General features: G+C 62.8%; 1 protein-coding gene across 1 annotated transcript; it reads left to right on the top strand.

The window, feature by feature from the left end:
- Nucleotides 1-4060: 4060 nt before the first annotated feature.
- Nucleotides 4061-17159, top strand: LOC144248399 (zinc finger protein 687-like). The gene is made up of 8 exons (XM_077790570.1): nucleotides 4061-6085; nucleotides 8218-8396; nucleotides 10061-10237; nucleotides 11691-11853; nucleotides 12806-13117; nucleotides 13195-13307; nucleotides 14898-15039; nucleotides 16394-17159. Exons 1-8 carry the CDS (start codon nucleotides 4061-4063, stop codon nucleotides 16907-16909), a joined length of 3627 nt encoding a protein of 1208 aa, XP_077646696.1. The 3' UTR covers nucleotides 16910-17159.
- Nucleotides 17160-18216: the final 1057 nt, after the last annotated feature.

Here is an 18216-nt window from a genome sequence, read left to right as displayed (position 1 = left end):
GTTCCCCGTGCTGGCGTTGCTGGGAGCGGGAATTCCCCGGAATTCCCGGGAATTGGAGAATTGGGAATTCCCGCAGCAGCTCCCGGCATGCCCCGCGCGCTGTTTACCCTCAGTCTGGGGCGGGGCCGAACTGTTGATTGACATAATAATCAACCAATCACCGAATGGAAAGGGCGGATCTTGTCGTTGCGGTGGCCAATACGATGGGGGGAAGGCGGGGTTAAATATGAGTGGCAGCTCTGCGGACCAATGAGCGGCGAAAACTGGCTTGGCGGCCTTTTGGGCACGCCAGCCAATGGGAGAGCGAAGAGACAAAGGCGGCCTTGAGTGACAGCTCTATGCACCAATGGTATCGCGCAACATTCGGGCGTGGGCGGGACATGCCCTCAGACGCCTCCGTGAGTGACGGCGCTGGCAGCTAATGGGTGGAGGGGGTTGAAGTCATTCCGGGCCCGGGGTGGGCGGGCTCCGGTGCTGAGGGGAGAATCCCGCGGCCAGTGGAAACCCCGGCTGGGAGACGCCGCCATGGACGCTACCTGAGGCCAATGGCGGCCGGAAGCCGCGCTTGATAAACAGTGCGCTCTGACCAATGAGAAGCGAGATCAGGCCGGAGTTAATTGATAGACAGCGCTTTCAACCAATCGGCAGCGAGATGCGCCAGCGCTGGCATTTAATAGGAAACGAGGACCTCGCGGTGGGCGGGGCTTTGCGGGTTGAATGACACCCGCGCTTCCCAATCAACACGCCCGGCGTGGGGCGGGTCCCGCTCAGCCAATGGGGAGTGCGGACGGCCGCGCTTAGCATTGAGCGACAGCGGAACGAACCAATCGAAATGTGGGTTTTGTTGAGTGACGGTCCGTGCGGCCAATGGGAACGCGCCGCGGGGGCGGGGCCGCGCGGCGCGAGCGGCCGGCGGGGCGGGGGGGGCCAAGCAGGAAGTGGCGGAGGGGAAGCGGCGGCGCTGAGGGGCCCGAGCGGGACCGGGCCGGGAACCGGGAACCGGGAACCGGGATCGGGATCGGGAATCGGGACCGGGACCGGGAATCGGGCCCGGCAGCCGGAGCCGGCCGCAGGAGCGCCCCCCGCGCCCCCCGCAGGTAGCGGGGCCCGAGCGGCCTGAGGGGGTCAGGGCCTGGGGGGGGCGAGGCCCGGGCGGGAAGCGCGGCCTGAGGGGGCCCCGAATCCCGGGATTCAGGGGGGTCACGGTCACCCCCTCCCATCCCAAATCCCGGGATTCTGGGGGGTCACGGTCACCCCCTCCCATCCCAAATCCCGGGATTCTGGGGGGTCTGGAGTCCCCCCCCTCCCATCCCAAATCCCGGGATTCTGGGGGGTCACGGTCACCCCCTCCCATCCCAAATCCCGGGATTCTGGGGGGTCTGGAGTCCCCCCCCTCCCATCCCAAATCCCGGGATTCTGGGGGGTCTGGAGCCCCCCCCTCCCATTCCAAATCCCGGGATTCTGGGGGGTCACGGTCACCCCCTCCCATCCCAAATCCCGGGATTCTGGGGGGTCACGGTCACCCCCTCCCATCCCAAATCCCGGGATTTGGTGGGGTCTGGAGCCCCCCCCTCCCATCCCAAATCCCGGGATCTGGGGGGGTCTGGAGCCCCCCCCCCCTCCCATCCCAAATCCCGGGATTCTGGGGGGTCTGGAGCCCCCACCTCCCATCCCAAATCCCGGGATTCTGGGGGGTCTGGAGCCCCCCCCTCCCATCCCAAATCCCGGGATTCTGGGGGGTCACGGTCACCCCCTCCCATCCCGAATCCCGGGATTTGGGGGGGTCTGGAACCCCCCCCCCTCCCATCCCAAATCCCGGGATTCTGGGGGGTCACGGTCACCCCCTCCCATCCCATATCCCGGGATTTGGGGGGGTCTGGAACCCCCCCCTTTTCCCATCCCATATCCCGGGATTTTGGGGGGGTCAGGGTCACCCCCTCCCATCCCAAATCCCGGGATTTGGGGGGGTCGTGCTCACGTTTTCCTACAAAAAATACCCCGGGATTTGTGGGGATTGGGATCATCCCCCCCATCCTGAAATTCTGGGGGGTCACAGTCAGTCCTTCCCCATCCCAAATCCTGGGATTGGGAGAGGTCACGGCCATCCCCTCCATCCTGGAATTTTGGGGAATTTGGGATCGGTGTGGGGGAGTTTGGGGTGGGAATGGGCAGTTTGGGATGGGGAATGTGGGATTGGAAGCTTGAGACTGGGATAGGGGCTTTGGGATCCTGGATATTTGGGAAAACCCCGAAATCCCACGGAATCCCTGCCCGGACACCCCCAGCCCTTGTGGGAATCCTGGGAAAATCGGGAATGCCGAGAAAATCGGGAATGCCGAGCCCTCCTGGCGGGGCTGGAGCTGTTCTTTTTCCTTTCGGGATTTTCGGGATCCCTCGGGATCGGGGCCGGCAGATGGCCGGGAATTAATTCCCTCCAAATCCCGGGAATTTAATCCCGGCTGCGGGGATGGGGGCGGGAGCGGGACGGGGCTTTTGGGGCGATCGGGGATTTGGGATCGGGGATTTGGGGTCGGTTTGGAATTTGCCACAGGTGGAATTTTGGGATAATCCCTCCCTGCTTTCCCCGCCTCCTTTTCCCTGGCGAACTGAGCCGGGCAGGATTTTCCAAACCCTGATCCCAAACAGCTCCTCCCGGATTTTCCAGGCCTGGCTGGGTTTATCCCCAGGAAGAAGCCGGGATCGGGATCCGGGAGTCGGGGTGGGGAAATCCGGGATCCATCCCGAGGATTTGGATGTGAATGGGAAAGGACAAAGAGCGCGATTCCCCCCCTGGAAGACAATTCCCAGCTTTTCCAAAGGATTCATTCCCTGCCTGGGGAGGCTTTCCAGGGGATGAAAGGGCAGGAAAAGGGGGATTTGGGAAGGAAAAGGCCTCTCCCATCCCGAGGCACATTCCAGAGGGAAAATGAATGGAATCCCACCTGCTTGGGGTTTCCTGGGAGCCTCAGATCCAGAGGCAGTTTGGGGCTGGAATTGAGGTTGGATCCACGGCTCTTTCCCCTTTTTCCCAGTTTCCAAGCTGGAAAACCGTGGGATCAAAACCCCTCCTCATGAAAGGAATTTTTTCCCTAAAGAAACAAAAAATCCTTGGAGCTCCCGGGGCTGCTGGAAGTGCCGGGATTCCAGGGGATAACGGGAATTGTTGTGCCCGGGATGTGGCAGGTCCTGGGCCCGGCTCCAGGTCGGGAACAGGGCTGGGATTGAGCTGGGATGGGGCCGGAATTGCCGGGGTGGGCTCGGATCCTGCGGCTTTCCCGGCAGTTCCGGGAATTTAGGGGATGGACCGGCAGCAGGGCTGGGGTGGGAAGGGGATTTTTGGGATGGGAGGGGGATTTTTGGGCTAAAAGGGGGAATTTTTGGGGTGGAGAGGAACGTTTGGAGTGGGAGTGGGAATGGAAAAGGCTGCGGAACATCAGGATACCCAGGAGTTTGTCGGGATGGAAACCCGGGAATTCCCAGTGGGAAACCCCAAAGGAACATCAGGGTTCCCTGGGGTTTGTCGGGATGGAAACCTGGGAATTCCCACAGGGAAACCCCAAAGGAACATCAGGATCCCCCGGGGTTTGTCGGGATGGAAACCCGGGAATTCCCACAGGGAAACCCCAAAGGAACATCAGGATTCTCTGGGGTTTGTCGGGATGGAAACCCGGGAATTCCCAGTGGGAAACCCCAAAGGAACATCAGGATTCCCCGGGGTTTGTCGGGATGGAAACCCGGGAATTCCCAGTGGGAAACCCCAAAGGAACATCAGGATCCCCTGGGGTTTGTCAGGATGGAAACCCGGGAATTCCCACAGGGAAACCCCAAAGGAACATCAGGATTCTCTGGGGTTTGTCGGGATGGAAACCCGGGAATTCCCAGTGGGAAACTCTAAAGGAACATCAGGATTCTCTGGGGTTTGTCAGGATAGAAACTCGGGAATTCCCACAGGGAAACCCCAAAGGAACATCCGGATTCCTTTGGCGTTTGTCGGGATGGAAACCCGGCAATTCCCAGTGGGAAACCCCGAATTCCCTGCACCCCTTTCCCGTTCCCAGCCATGGGGGACATGAAGACCCCGGACTTCGACGACCTCTTGGCCGCCTTCGACATCCCCGACATCGACGCCAACGAGGCCATCCACGCGCACCACGAGGAGCCCGAGGCGCACGCCAAGCCGCTGCCGGGCGAGCCGGGCGCGGTGCCGGCACCGGAGCACGCGCTGCCGCACGCCGACATCTCGGCCGTCAGCGTCATCGTCAAGAACACCGTGTGCCCCGAGCAGCCCGAGGGCGCCGAGCCGCGCGGCAAGGACGGGCACGGCGCCGCGCCGCGCCTGCTGCACAACGGCTTCGGCGCCCCCGACGCGCCCCGCTCGCCCGGCGCCGCCGACGCCGCTTCCAACGGCGACTGCTGGGCCAAGGAGAAGAATTCCAAGGCGCTGGAGCTCTTCTCCCATTTCAGCCCCGATCCCGGCGAGGACGGCGCCGATCTCATCGACGACAAAGCCAAGGAGAAGTCGCCGGCCGGCCCGGCCCTGGACTGCAAGGAGCCCCTGGGGCAGCGCGCGGAGAGCCCGGGGCTGCGGCACGCCGAGCCGGCGTTCCCGGCGCCCTTCCGGGCGGGAGCGGCCGGCGACGGAGCGCACGGCCCGGCCCGCGTCAAGAAGGAGGAGGCGGACGCGGAGGAGGCTCCGGCCAGGGGCTGCGGCCCCAAGGGGCTGCTGCTGGATCACCTCAAGTCCGTCACCGTCCGCTTCTCGGCCGAGGGATCTCCCTGGCCGGCGGCCGAGCCGGCAGCGCCGGACGGCGGCAGCGGCGCCGCGGCCGAGCTCAAGCGCTCGCCCGGGAGCCCTCGGGAGCCCTTCTCCTCCCCGGGAATTGCCATCCCGCCCTCCCCCAGGCAGCTGTCCCTGAAGGAAGAGCGGGAGATGCTGGGCAAATCCCTGGGGAGCCCTCCGAGCGTTTCCAGCGGCGAGGAGGACGAGGAGGAGGAGGAGAACGCCAACTCGCCGTCCTCCAGCTCCTCGCGGCCGCTCAAGGTGCGCATCAAAACCATCAAAACCTCCTGCGGCAGCATCACCAGGACGGTCACCAGGGTGTCCTCGGACTCGGAGCCGCCCTCCGCCAGAGCCCCCGGCGAGCAGAATTCCCAGGAGCCCTCGGAATGCCCGGCCGGCGGCGCGGCGGAGCGGTCGGAGCTCTGCGGGCCCCCGAAGGGCGCGGAGGGGCCCAAGATCGTCAGCGTGCAGCTGGGCAACGGCGCCAGGCTGAAGGGCACCGTGCTGCCCGTGGCCACCATCCAGAGCGCCAGCAGCGCCATGCTGATCGCCGCCAGCGTGGCCCAGCAGAAATCCGTGGTCCTGCCGGGAAAATCCGGGAAATCCGTGGCTAAAAACATCCTCAGCCTGGTGCCGCAGCCGCTCCCCAAGGGGGACGGCGGCGCCAAGGCCGGTGGCGGCGCGGCGGCGCCCAAAGCGGCGCCCGGCGTGGCCGGCACCGTCATCTCCCGCAGCCAGTCCAGCCTGGTGGAGGCCTTCAACAAGATCCTCAACAGCAAGAACCTGCTGCCCACCTACAAGCCCAACCTGAGCCCGCCGGCCGAGTCCAGCCTGGCGCTGCCGCCCGCCGGCTACCGCTGCCTGGAGTGCGGCGACGCCTTCGCGCTGGAGAAGAGCCTGGCGCGGCACTACGACCGGCGCAGCATGCGCATCGAGGTCACCTGCAACCACTGCACCAAGCGCCTGGTGTTCTTCAACAAGTGCAGCCTGCTGCTGCACGCCCGCGAGCACAAGGACAAGGGGCTGGTGATGCAGTGCTCGCACCTGGTGATGCGGCCCGTGGCGCTGGAGCAGATGATCGGCCAGCCCGACGTCGCCCCGCTGGCCTCGCTGGCCCTGCCGCCCGCCAAGGCGGCGCAGGACGGCGGCGGCGCGGCGCAGGAGCCGCCGGTGCTGCCGCTGGGCGCCGAGCAGAGCAGCTACAGCTGCTTCAGGTGCCTCGAGTGCAAGGAGCAGTGCAAGGACAAGGCCGGGCTGGCGGCGCATTTCCAGCAGGTCGCCGTGGCCACCGGCAGCAGCAGCACGGTGAGAGCGGGGAGGGGCTGGGAGGGGATTGGGATGTGCTGGGAGGGACTGGGAAGGGCTGGGAGGGGATTGGGATGTGCTGGGAGGGGCTGGGAGGGGATTGGGATGTGCTGGGAGGGACTGGGAGGGGATTGGGATGTGCTGGGAGGGACTGGGAGGGGATTGGGATGTGCTGGGAGGGACTGGGAGGGGATTGGGATGTGTTGGGAGGGACTGGGATGTGCTGGGAGGGACTGGGAAGGGCTGGGAGAACACTGGGAAGGGCTGGGAGAGACTGGGAGGGGCTGGGAGGGGATTGGGATGTGCTGGGAGGGACTGGGATGTGCTGGGAGGGGCTGGGATGTGCTGGGAGGGGCTGGGAGGGGATTGGGATGTGCTGGGAAGGGCTGGGAGGGGATTGGGATGTGCTGGGAGGGACTGGGATGTGCTGGGAGGGACTGGGATGTGCTGGGAGGGACTGGGAAGGACTGGGAAGGGCTGGGAAGGCACTGGGAAGGGCTGGGAGGGACTGGGAGGGGATTGGGATGTGCTGGGAGGGACTGGGAGGGCACTGGGAAGGGCTGGGAGGGGATTGGGATGTGCTAGGAGGGCACTGGGATGTGCTGGGAAGGCACTGGGATGTGCTGGGAAGGGCTGGGAGGGCACTGGGAAGGGCTGGGAAAGCACTGGGATGTGCTGGGAGGGCACTGGGAGGGACTGGGAGGGGATTGGGATGTGCTGGGAGGGACTGGGAAGGACTGGGAAGGCACTGGGAAACGGTGGGAGATGGATCCGTGCATCCCCTCCCATCAATCCTGATCCTTGCGGAATTCTCCCAGAACTGGTTGGGATCCTGATCCCTGCTGGAATTTTCCCACAACTGATCCTGATCCCTGCAGAGTTTGCTCACAATTCTTTGGGATCCCAATCCCAGCTGGAATTCTCCCAGAATTCTTTGGGATCCCAATCCCAGTTGGAATTCTCCCAGAATTCCTTGGGATCCCAATCCCAGCTGGAATTCCCAGGACCCCAGCCCCGTTCCAGCCCCGTTCCCTGGCGGAGCCGCCCCCGGGCGGGGGGGACGCCGTTCCCAGCCCCGGCGGTGCCCCCGGTGCCTCCCGGTGCCCCCGGTGCCTCCCGGTGCCTCCCGGTGCCTCCTAGTCCTTCCCGGTGCCTCCCGGTCCCTCCCGGTGCCCCCGGTGCCTCCCGGTGCCTCCCGGTGCCTCCTAGTCCTTCCCGGTGACTCCTGGTGCCTCCCGGTCCCTCCTGGTGCCTCCTGGTGTCTCCTGGCACCTCCCGGTGCCTCCCGGTGCCCCCGGTGCCTCCCGGTGCCCCCGGTGACTCCCGGTGTCCCTGGTGCCCCTGGTCCCTCCCGGTCCCTCCCAGTCCCTCCCAGTCCCTCCCGGTGAGTCCCGGTCCCTCCCAGTGCCCCTGGTGAGTCCCGGTGCCCCCAGTGACTCCCAGTCCCTCCTGGTGCCCCCGGTGAGTCCTGGTGCCCCCGGTGACTCCCAGTTCCTCCCAGTCCCTCCCGGTGAGTCCCGGTCCCTCCCGGTGCCCCCAGTGCCTCCCGGTGCCCCCAGTGAGTCCCGGTGCCCCAGTCCCTCCCGGTGCCTCCCGGTGAGCCCCGGTGCCCCCGGTGCCTCCCGGTGCCCCTGGTGAGTCCCAGTCCCTCCCGGTCCCTCCCGGTGAGTCCCGGTCCCTCCCGGTGCCCCCAATGAGCCCCGGTGAGCCCCGGTGCCCCCGGTGAGTCCCGGTGAGCCCCGGTGCCCCCAATGAGCCCCGGTGCCCCTGGTGAGTCCCAGTTCCTCCTGGTGCCCCTGGTGAGTCCCGGTGCCCCCGGTGACTCCCAGTTCCTCCTGGTGAGTCCCAGTCCCTCCCGGTGAGTCCCGGTGACTCCCAGTCCCTCCCGGTCCCTCCCGGTGAGTCCCGGTCCCTCCCGGTGCCCCCGGTGCCCCCGGTGAGCCCCGGTGCCCCCAGTGACTCCCAGTCCCTCCCAGTGCCCCCGGTGCCCCCGGTGCCCCCGGTGAGTCCCAGTCCCTCCCGGTGAGTCCCGGTGCCCCCGGTGACTCCCAGTCCCTCCCAGTGACTCCCAGTCCCTCCCGGTGTCCCCGGTGCCCCCGGTGCCCCCGGTGAGCCGCGGTGCCCGCCCGCAGGTGTGCTCGGCGTGCCCCATGATGCTGCCCAACCGCTGCAGCTTCGGCGCGCACCAGCGCATGCACCGCAGCCGCCCGCCGCACGTCTGCCCCGAGTGCGGCGGCAACTTCCTGCTGGCCAACTTCCAGAGCCACCTCCGGGACTCCTGCCTGCACTTCTCCCGCAGGGTGGGCTACAGGTACGGCCCGGGAATCCCGGGAATCCCGGGAATCCCGGGAATTCCCGAGGGGGAACTGGGGGGATCCAGAAATGGGGTTTGCCCACGGTGCGCGGCAGGAATTCCCTGCTGGAAAACTTGGGATTGCCACCGCGAGGGCTCCGCAGGGTGGGATGCAGGTACGGCCCGGAGCCCCGGGAATCCCGGGAATCACAGGAATTCCAGGAATTCCAGAGGGGGAACTGGGGGGAATCCAGAAATGGAGTTTGCGCACGGAGCGCAGCAGGAATCTCCTGCTGGAAAACTTGGGATTGCCACCGCGAGGGCTCCTCAGGGTGGGATGCAGGTACGGCCCGGGAATTCCAGGAATTCCAGAGGGGGAACTGGGGGGATCCCGAAATGGAGTGTGCCCAAGGAGCGCGGCAGGAATCTCCTGCTGGAAAACTTGGAATTGCCACCGCGAGGGCTCCTCAGGGTGGGATGCAGGTACAGCCCGGGAACCCCAGAAATCTGGGAAAGCTTGTTTGGGATCCCGGTTCCAGTTGGAATTTCCCCAGAACTGCTCTGGATGCCGGTCCCCAGTTGGGATTCCTGGAGCCACTCTGGATCCCGGTTTCCATTCGGAATTTCTGGAGCGGCTCTGGATCCTGGTTTCCATTGGGAATTCCCAGAGCTGCTCAGCATCCCAGTTTCCATTGGGAATTCCTGGATCTGCTCTGGGTCCCGGCCCCTGTTGGAATTCCCAGATCCATGCCAGTTTCCACTGGGAATTCCCAGATCCGCTCTGGATCCCAGTTTCCATTGGTAATTCCCAGATCCATGGCGGTTTCCATTGGGAATTCCCGGATCCGCTCTGGATCCCAGTTTCCATTGGGAATTCCCGGATCCATGGCGGTTCCCATTGGGAATTCCTGGATCCATGGCGGTTTCCATTGGGAATTCCCGGACCCATGGCGGTCCCCATTGGGAATTCCCGGATCCATGGCCGTTCCCATTGGAATTCCCGGATCCATGGCGGTCCCCGTTGGAATTCCCGGATCCATGGCCATTCCCGTTGGGAATTCCCGGATCCATGCCGGTTTCCATTGGGAATTCCCGGACCCATGCCGGTCCCCATTGGGAATTCCCGGATCCATGGCCATTCCCGTTGGTAATTCCCAGATCCATGGCGGTCCCCATTGGGAATTCCCGGATCCATGCCGGTCCCCATTGGGAATTCCCAGACCCATGGCGGTTTCCATTGGTAATTCCCGGATCCATGGCGGTCCCCGCTGGAATTCCCGGACCCATGGCGGTCCCCGTTGGGAATTCCCGGATCCATGGCAGTCCCCATTGGTAATTCCCGGACCCATGGCGGTTCCTGTTGGAATTCCCGGATCCATGGCGGTCCCCGTTGGGAATTCCCGGATCCATGGCGGTCCCCGTTGGGAATTCCCGGATCCATGGCAGTCCCCATTGGTAATTCCCGGACCCATGGCGGTTCCTGTTGGAATTCCCGGATCCATGGCGGTCCCCGTTGGGAATTCCCGGATCCATGGCGGTCCCCCTGGGAATTCCCGGACCCATGCCGGTCCCCCTGGGAATTCCCGGATCCATGGCGGTCCCTGTTGGAATTCCCGGAGCCGCTCTGGATCCCTGTCCCCGTTGGAATTCCCGGATCCATGCCGTTCCCACGGGATTGCCAGGTGCCCCAGCTGCTCGGTGGTGTTCGGCGGCGTCGGCTCCATCAAGGCGCACATCCAGGGCTCGCACTGCGAGGTGTTCCACAAGTGCCCCGTGTGCCCCATGGCATTCAAATCCGCGCCCGGCGCCCACGCCCACGGCCACGCGCAGCACCCCGGCCTCGGCAGCCAGCCCGCCAAGTCAGCGCCACGGACCCAGCGGGAATGCCGGGGAACGGGGTGGGAGGGGTGGGAACGGGGTGGAATACCGGGAATGGGGTGGGAATGGGGATGGGAGAGAGGGGAATGGGGATGGAACACCAGGAAACGGGGTGGGAGGGGTGGGAATGGGGATGGGAGAGGTGGGAATGGGGTGGGAGAGAGGGGAATGGGGTGGGAGAGAGGGGAATGGGGTGGGAGGGGTGGGAACGGGGATGGAACACCGGGGAATGGGGTGGGAATGGGGATGGAACACCGGGGAATGGGGTGGGAGGGGTGGGAACGGGGTGGGAGAGGTGGGAATGGGGATGGAACACCGGGGAACGGGGTGGGAATGGGATGGGAGAGAGGGGAATGGGGTGGGAGGGGTGGGAACGGGGATGGAACACCAGGGAACGGGGTGGGAATGGGGATGGAACACCAGGGAACGGGGTGGGAATGGGGATGGAACACCGGGGAATGGGGTGGGAGGGGTGGGAATGGGGTGGGAGGGATGGGAACGGGGGTGGAACATCGGGGAATGGGGATGGAGAGAGGGGAATGGGGTGGGAGGGGTGGGAATGGGGGTGAGACACCAGGGAATGGGGATGGAGAGAGGGGAACGGGGGTGGAACATCGGGGAACGGGGTGGGAGGGACGGGAGCGGGGTGGAATACCTGGGAATGGGGATGGGAGAGAGGGGAACGGGGTGGGAGAGGGGAACAGGGATGGGAGAGGTGGGAATGGGGATGGAAAACCAGGGAACGGGGTGGGAGGGATGGGAATGGGGATGGGACACCAGGGAATGGGGTGGGAGAGGTGGGAATGGGGGTGGGACACCTGGGAATGGGGTGGGAGGGACGGGAATGGGGTGGGAGAAGTGGGAACGGGGATGGAACACTGGGGAATGGGGATGGAACACCTGGGAATGGGGTGGGAGAGATGGGAATGAGAGATTGGGATGGGAGAGTTGTGAAATGGGATGGGAGAGTTGGGAATTGCGATGGAGAGTTGGGAATTGGGATGGGAAATTTGGGAATTGGGATGGGAGACCTGGGCGTAAGAAGCTGGGATGGGAGAGTTGGGAATGTTTTGTTGTGGGAACAGAGAATTGGCTGGTATTGAACGGAGAATTTGCTGGAAAATTTGGGAATATTTGACACTTGGGAATGAGGGATGTGGTGATCCCAGAGGGCTTTCCCTGCCTGAGCATTCCAGGACTCCAGGACTGGGAGGACTGGGAATATTCCATGCTGGGCAGAACCTCCTCCGTGCTGGGATGAGCTCAGCTCCCGCCTTCCTTTTCCCACCCCCTTTTCCCTCTTTTTCCTCTTTCCTTCCCTCCTTTTCCCCCTCCCTTTTTCCCGTCCTCCCCCTCCTTTCTCACTTCCTTTCCCCTCGCTCTCCCGCCTCCCCCCGTCCCGTTTTTTCCCGTTTTTCCCCGTTTTCGCCCCAGGATGATCTACAAGTGCGCCATGTGCGACACGGTGTTCACGCACAAGCCGCTGCTGTCGTCGCATTTCGACCAGCACCTGCTGCCGCAGCGCGTCAGCGTCTTCCGCTGCCCGCAGTGCCCGCTGCTCTTCGCCCAGAAGCGCACCATGCTCGAGCACCTCAAGGTCAGGCGGGATTCCAGCTGGGAACGCCGGAATTCCCAGCGGGAATGCCGGAATTCCAGCCGCTCACAGTGGGACTGTCCTCCCACTTTGGCCAAGTGGGAGTGGGGAGCGCTCGGGGCACAGAAATGCTCGAGCACCTCGAGGTCAGGCGCCAGCCCGGATGGAATTCCGGCCAAAAAAGGCAACATTCCGGCCAAAAAAGGCAAAATTCCGGCCAGAAAAGGCAAAATTCCAGCCAAGAAAGGCAAAATTCCGGCCAGAAAAGGCAAAATTCCGGCCAAAAAAGGCAAAATTCCAGCCAAAAAAGGCAAAATTCCGGCCAAAAAAGGCAAAATTCCGGCCAGAAAAGGCAAAATTCCGGCCAAAAAAGGCAAAATTCCAGCCAAAAAAGGCAAAATTCCAGCCAAAAAAGGCAAAATTCCGGCCAAAAAAGGCAAAATTCCGGCCAAAAAAGGCAAAATTCCAGCCAAAAAAGGCAAAATTCCGGCCAGAAAAGGCAAAATTCTGGCCAGAAAAGGCAAAATTCCAGCCAAAAAAGGCAAAATTCCGGCCAGAAAAGGCAAAATTCCAGCCAAAAAAGGCAAAATTCTGGCCAGAAAAGGCAAAATTCCGGCCAAAAAAGGCAAAATTCCGGCCAGAAAAGGCAAAATTCCGGCCAAAAAAGGCAAAATTCCGGCCAGAAAAGGCAAAATTCCGGCCAAAAAAGGCAACATTCCGGCCAGAAAAGGCAAAATTCCGGCCAAAAGTGCCAAAATTGCAGCCCCAGTCGGGTGGGGAGTGGAGGAAATGGGAGCTGTGCTCTTGGGGGGTTTCAGGATCTTTCCAGCCCCATTGCAGGATTCCCTGTCCTGGTTCCTTTGGGATTTTCAGGACGAATCCCAGACCCCGTCCCGGGTTATTCCGCGCGGGAACGTCCCTCCCGGCCCGAAATTCCCGAATCTCCCTTTCCCAGAACACCCACCAGCCGCAGAAATCCAAGGAGGACTCTTGCGCGAAATGGCCGGCGCTGCTGGCGCCCAAGGCGGAGCCGCTGGAGGCTCCGGTGTCCCGGAACTCGGAGGAGTCCTCGAGCTCCACGGAGGAGGAGGAGGAGGAGGAGGAGGAGGCGCCGAGCTCGCCGGAGCTGCGCCGGGCCAAGCGCAGCCGCTTCCCGCGCGAGGCCGGCGCCGCGGCGCGGGCCGGCGGCTGGAGCTGCGGCGCGTGCCGCGCGCGCTTCGCCGAGCGCGACGAGTACGTGGCGCACATGAAGAGGGAGCACGGCAAGGTCAGGGCCCGCGGCCGCTCCCGGCGATCCCGGCGATGCCGGCGATCCCGCGGCGCTGAGCCGGGCTGTCCCCGCAGTCGGTGAAGAAGTTCCCGTGCCACCTGTGCGAGCGCTCCTTCTGCTCGGCGCCCAGCCTGCGCCGCCACGTCCGCGTCAACCACGAGGGCATCAAGCGCGTCTACCCCTGCCGGTACTGCCGGGAGCCCGGCGGGCGGGAGCGCCGCGGCTCCGGGGGAGCGGGGCGGGCTGGGGCGGGATGGGGTGGGATTGGGGTGGGTTGGGATGGGATGGGATGGGATGGGATGGGATGGGATGGGATGGGATGGGATGGGATGGGATGGGATGGGATGGGATGGGATGGGATGGGATTGGGATGGGATGGGTTGGGATGGGATGGGATGGGATGGGATGGGATGGGATGGGATGGGATTGGGATGGGATGGGATGGGATGGGATGGGATGGGATGGGATGGGATGGGATGGGATGGGATGGGATGGGATTGGGATGGGATGGGATGGGATGGGATGGGATGGGATGGGATTGGGATCAATGGGATGGGTTGGGATGAGGTTGGAATAGGTTGGGATGGATTGGGATGGGATGGGGCTGGGATGGGATGGGATGGGATTGGGATGGCCGGGAGCTCAGAGGGAGCGGGCAGGACTGAGCGCGGTGGGGCTGCGGAGGGAAGGGGGGGAGTTCCCAGGGAATCAGGGTTAATTCCCAAGGAATCAGGGTGTAATTCCCAGGGAATCAGGGTGTAATTCCCAGGAAAATCAGGGTGTAATTCCCAGGAAAATCAGGGTGTAATTCCCAGGAAAATCAGGGTTTAAATCCCAGGGGATAATCGGGGTTTAATTCCCAGGGAATCAGGGTTTAATTCCCAGGAAAATCGGGGTTTAATTCCCAGGGAATCAGGGTGTAATTCCTAAGGAATCAGGGTTTAATTCCCAGGGAAATCAGGGTTAATTCCCAAGGAAAATCAGGGTTTAATTCCCAGGGAAATCAGGGTGTAATTCCCAGGGAAATCAGGGTGTAATTCCCAAGGAATCAGGGTGTAATTCCCAAGGAAAATCAGGGTTTAATTCCCAGGGAAATCAGGGTGTAATTCCCAGGGAAATCAGGGTGTAATTCCTAAGGAATCAGGGTTTAATTCCCAGGGAAATCAGGGTTAATTCCCAAGGAAAATCAGGGTGTAATCCCCAGGGAACCAGGGTGTAATTCCCAAAGAATCAGGGTGTAATTCCTAAGGAATCAGGGTGTAATTCCCAGGGAAATCAGGGTGTAATTCCTAAGGAATCAGGGTTTAATTCCCAGGGAAATCAGGGTGTAATTCCCAAGGAATCAGGGTGTAATTCCCAAGGAATCAGGGTTTAATTCCCAGGGAATCAGGGTGTAATTCCTAAGGAATCAGGGTGTAATTCGCAGGGAACCAGGGTGTAATTCCTAAGGAATCAGGGTGTAATTCCTAAGGAATCAGGGTTTAATTCCCAAGGAAAATCAGGGTGCAATTCCCAGGAAAATCAGGGTGTAATTCCTAAGGAATCAGGGTGTAATTCCCAAGGAATCAGGGTGTAATTCCCAAGGAAAATCAGGGTGCAATTCCCAGGGAAATCAGGGCTCAATTCCCACCTGCTCCGCCCAGGATGGGAACTGAAATTCCGGGGATGAGCAGGATTTGGGGAAGGACTCCAGGCTTCGCGTCCCTCCCGTTTGGGGTTGGGATCGGGCAATTCCGGGCTGCAGAATTCCCGGGAAAACGGGGCTGCCGCGCCGCAGGTACTGCACGGAGGGGAAGAGAACCTTCAGCAGCCGCCTGATCCTGGAGAAGCACATCCAGGTGCGCCACGGCATCCAGGGGACCGACCCCGCCCGCAGCCAGGAGGTCCTCATCGCCCGCGGCCCGCCCGGGCCCGCCCAGGTGGGATGATCCCAAAATTCCCGCTTTTCCTGGGAGTTTCAGGGGGTTGGGGCAGGTTTTTATCCTGGAATTCCTGCTGGGAACGCACAAATCCAGCCCTAAACTTTACCCAAGTGGGGAGGTTTTGGGTCCAGGACTGCCCAGGTGGGATTATCCGGGAATTCCCGGGGTTTCTTGGAATTCCAGTGTTTGTGGCAGGATCAGAGGCTCCTCATCCCAGAATTCCTTCTGGGAGCTGCCCCAGTTCCCCAGGAATTCCCAGGCAGCCGTTCCCAGCCCGGGCCTTCCTGGAATTCCTGGGAATTCCCAGGGGGGTGTTCCCAGGGGGGTGTTCCCTTACTGGAATTCCCGGGAATCCCCAGGCGGTGTTCCCATCCCGGCCCTTCCTGGAATTCCCAGGGAATTCCCAGGGGTGTGTTCCCAGGGGTGTGTTCCCAGGGGGTGTTCCCATCCCGGCCGTTCCCGGAATTCCCAGGGGTGTGTTCCCAGAATTCCCAGGGGGGTGTTCCCATCCCAGCCATTCCCAGAATTCCCAGGGAATTCCCAGGGTGTGTTCCCCGGGGTGCATTCCCAGGGGTGCGTTCCCATCCCGGCCATTCCTGGAATTCCCAGGGGTGTGTTCCCAGGGGGTGTTCCCATCCCAGCCATTCCCAGAATTCCCAGGGAATTCCCAGGGTGTGTTCCTCGGGGTGCATTCCCAGGGGTGCGTTCCCATCCCGGCCCTTCCCGGAATTCCCAGGGGAGTGTTCCCAGGGGTGTGTTCCCGGAATTCCCAGGGGTGTGTTCCCGGAATTCCCAGGGTGTGTTCCCAGGGGTGTGTTCCCGGAATTCCCGGGGGTGTGTTCCCGGAATTCCCAGGGTGTGTTCCCAGGGTGCATTCCCAGGGGGGTGTTCCCATCCCGGCCATTCCCGGAATTCCCAGGGGTGTGTTCCCCGGGGTGCATTCCCATCCCAGCCATTCCCAGGGAATTCCCCGGGGTGCGTTCCCATCCCAGCCATTCCCAGAATTCCCAGGGGTGTGTTCCCATCCCAGCCATTCCCAGGGAATTCTCCGGGGTGCGTCCCCGGGGTGCGTTCCCATCCCGGCCCCTCCCGGAATTCCCAGGGTGTGTTCCCAGGGGTGTGTTCCCAGGGAATTCCCCGGGGTGTGTTCCCAGGGGTGTGTTCCCGGAATTCCCAGGGGTGTGTTCCCAGAATTCCCAGGGGTGCGTTCCCAGGGGGGCGTTCCCATCCCGGCCCTTCCCGGAATTCCCCGGGGTGCGTTCCCCGGGGTGCGTTCCCGGGGTGCGTTCCCATCCCGGCCCCTCCCGGAATTCCCGGGAAGGCGCGGGCGGGATCCCGGCCGTCCCCGCAGGCGCCGGGCCGCCGGCCGAGGCCGTCGTCGGAGGAGTCGTGCGGCGAGGAGCCGGACAGCACCACGCCGCCGGCCCGGGGCCCGCGGGGCCGCGCCGCGCGCCGCCGCCGCTGCGGCTTCCAGCCGCAATTCCAGCCGCAATTCCAGCCGCAATTCCAGCCGCAATTCCAGCCGCAATTCCAGGCGCGCGTCCCGCAGCAGCGCGCCGCCGGCGCCCCGCAGTGCCGCGAGTGCGGCCTCTGCTTCGCCTCGCCCGCCGCGCTCGGCCGCCACCGCTTCATCTCCCACAAGAAGAAGAAGGGCGCCGAGCCCGAGGATTCCTCCGGGAGCGCTTCCCGAGGCGGCGACGGGAGCGCCGGGAGCGCCGGGAGCGCCGGGAACACCGGGAACGCCGAGGGGAAGCTGGAGTGCAAAGTCTGCGGGAGGACCTTCGACACCCAGCTCACCCTCAAGACGCATTTCCGGACCCACGGGATGGCGTTCATCCGAGCCCGGCAGGGAGCCGAGGACAACTGAGCCCTGCCGGCATTCCCGGGAATCCCGGGAGCCAGCCGGCACGGCGGAGCGTTCCCGGGGATCTCAGCATTCCCGGAATTCCAGGATGAGACCCGAGAACTGAGCCCTCCCGGCCATCCCGGGAATCCCGGCATTCCGGGATCCAGCCGGCACAGCGGAGCGTTCCCGGGGATCTCAGCATTCCTGGAATTCCAGGATGAGACCCGAGGAGAACTCCAGGATCCACCTGGCACAGCAGAGCATTCCCAGGAAGCTCAGCATTCCCGGAATTCCAGGATGAGACATCAGCCCCGGCACGGCGGAGCGTTCCCGGGGATCTCAGAATTCCCGGAATTCCAGGATGAGACCCGAGGAGAACTCAGCCTTCCCGGGAACATCAGAATTCCCAGAAATCCAGGATCAGCCCCGGCACAGCGGAGCGTTCCCGGGAAGCTCAGCATTCCTGGAATTCCAGGATGAGAAGCAAGGAGAACCGAGCCTTCCTGGGAATCTCAGAATTCCCGGAATCCTGGGATCAGCTCCGAGGCCGGGAATCGGCACCGTGTACATAAAACACCCCCAGAGCCCTTCCCGGTGTCCGAGGGAAAGTTGGGAATGGGACTGGGATTGGGATGATCCCAAATCCCACTGGAAATCCCCTGGGAATGTTGGATTTTGGGGGAATTTGGGTTTTCCCAGAAATTCCCGGATGCGGATGGGGCAGGGGAAGCTTTTCCAGCAAAATCCACCTTTTTTCGTTATTATTTTTTGGGTTTTGTTTGTTTTTCCTGGACTTTTTCCCCTTTGGGAACGTTCCCGGTGTGTTTTGGTGGGAAGGAGGCGATTCCAGAGCCCTGGAATTCCCAAGGTCCTGGGAAGGACACTGGGACACGCGGCCGAGGAGCAGGAGGAGGAAAAAGGCTGGAAAAAAGCAGAGAAAAGAAGGAAAAGAGGAGATTTTTCCTTTGGCAAAGGAATAACGACCCAAAAAAAAACCAGGATTGGGAAGGGATCCCTCAGATCCCAGCCAGGACCCTTTTCTGAAGGAAAAGTGGGAAAACGCTCCCAGATTCCAGGCTGAGGGTGAGGTCTGGGGACTTTTCCAGCTTTTTCCAGCTCCTCCTTCCCCTCAGCTTCCGGGACATTTCCCACTTCCAATCCCCCAAAAAAATCCTCTGGAAAAGCCCCTCCGGCCCCGCTGTTCCCAGAATTCCTGGAAGAATTCCCGGGATTCCCTGTGGACAACGTGCCCTTTCCCTGTAAAGCTGTATCGTACACTAAACTCCACGAGTCCCACCAACTGCTGTGCTCATTCTGGGATGTGGTTT

This window comes from Lonchura striata, unplaced genomic scaffold (assembly GCF_046129695.1).
Source record: "Lonchura striata isolate bLonStr1 unplaced genomic scaffold, bLonStr1.mat Scaffold_106, whole genome shotgun sequence".
In the NCBI taxonomy this organism is placed as follows: domain Eukaryota; kingdom Metazoa; phylum Chordata; class Aves; order Passeriformes; family Estrildidae; genus Lonchura; species Lonchura striata.
The sequence above is the reverse complement of the archived record's forward strand: the minus strand, read 5'-3'. Positions and strand labels throughout refer to the sequence as shown.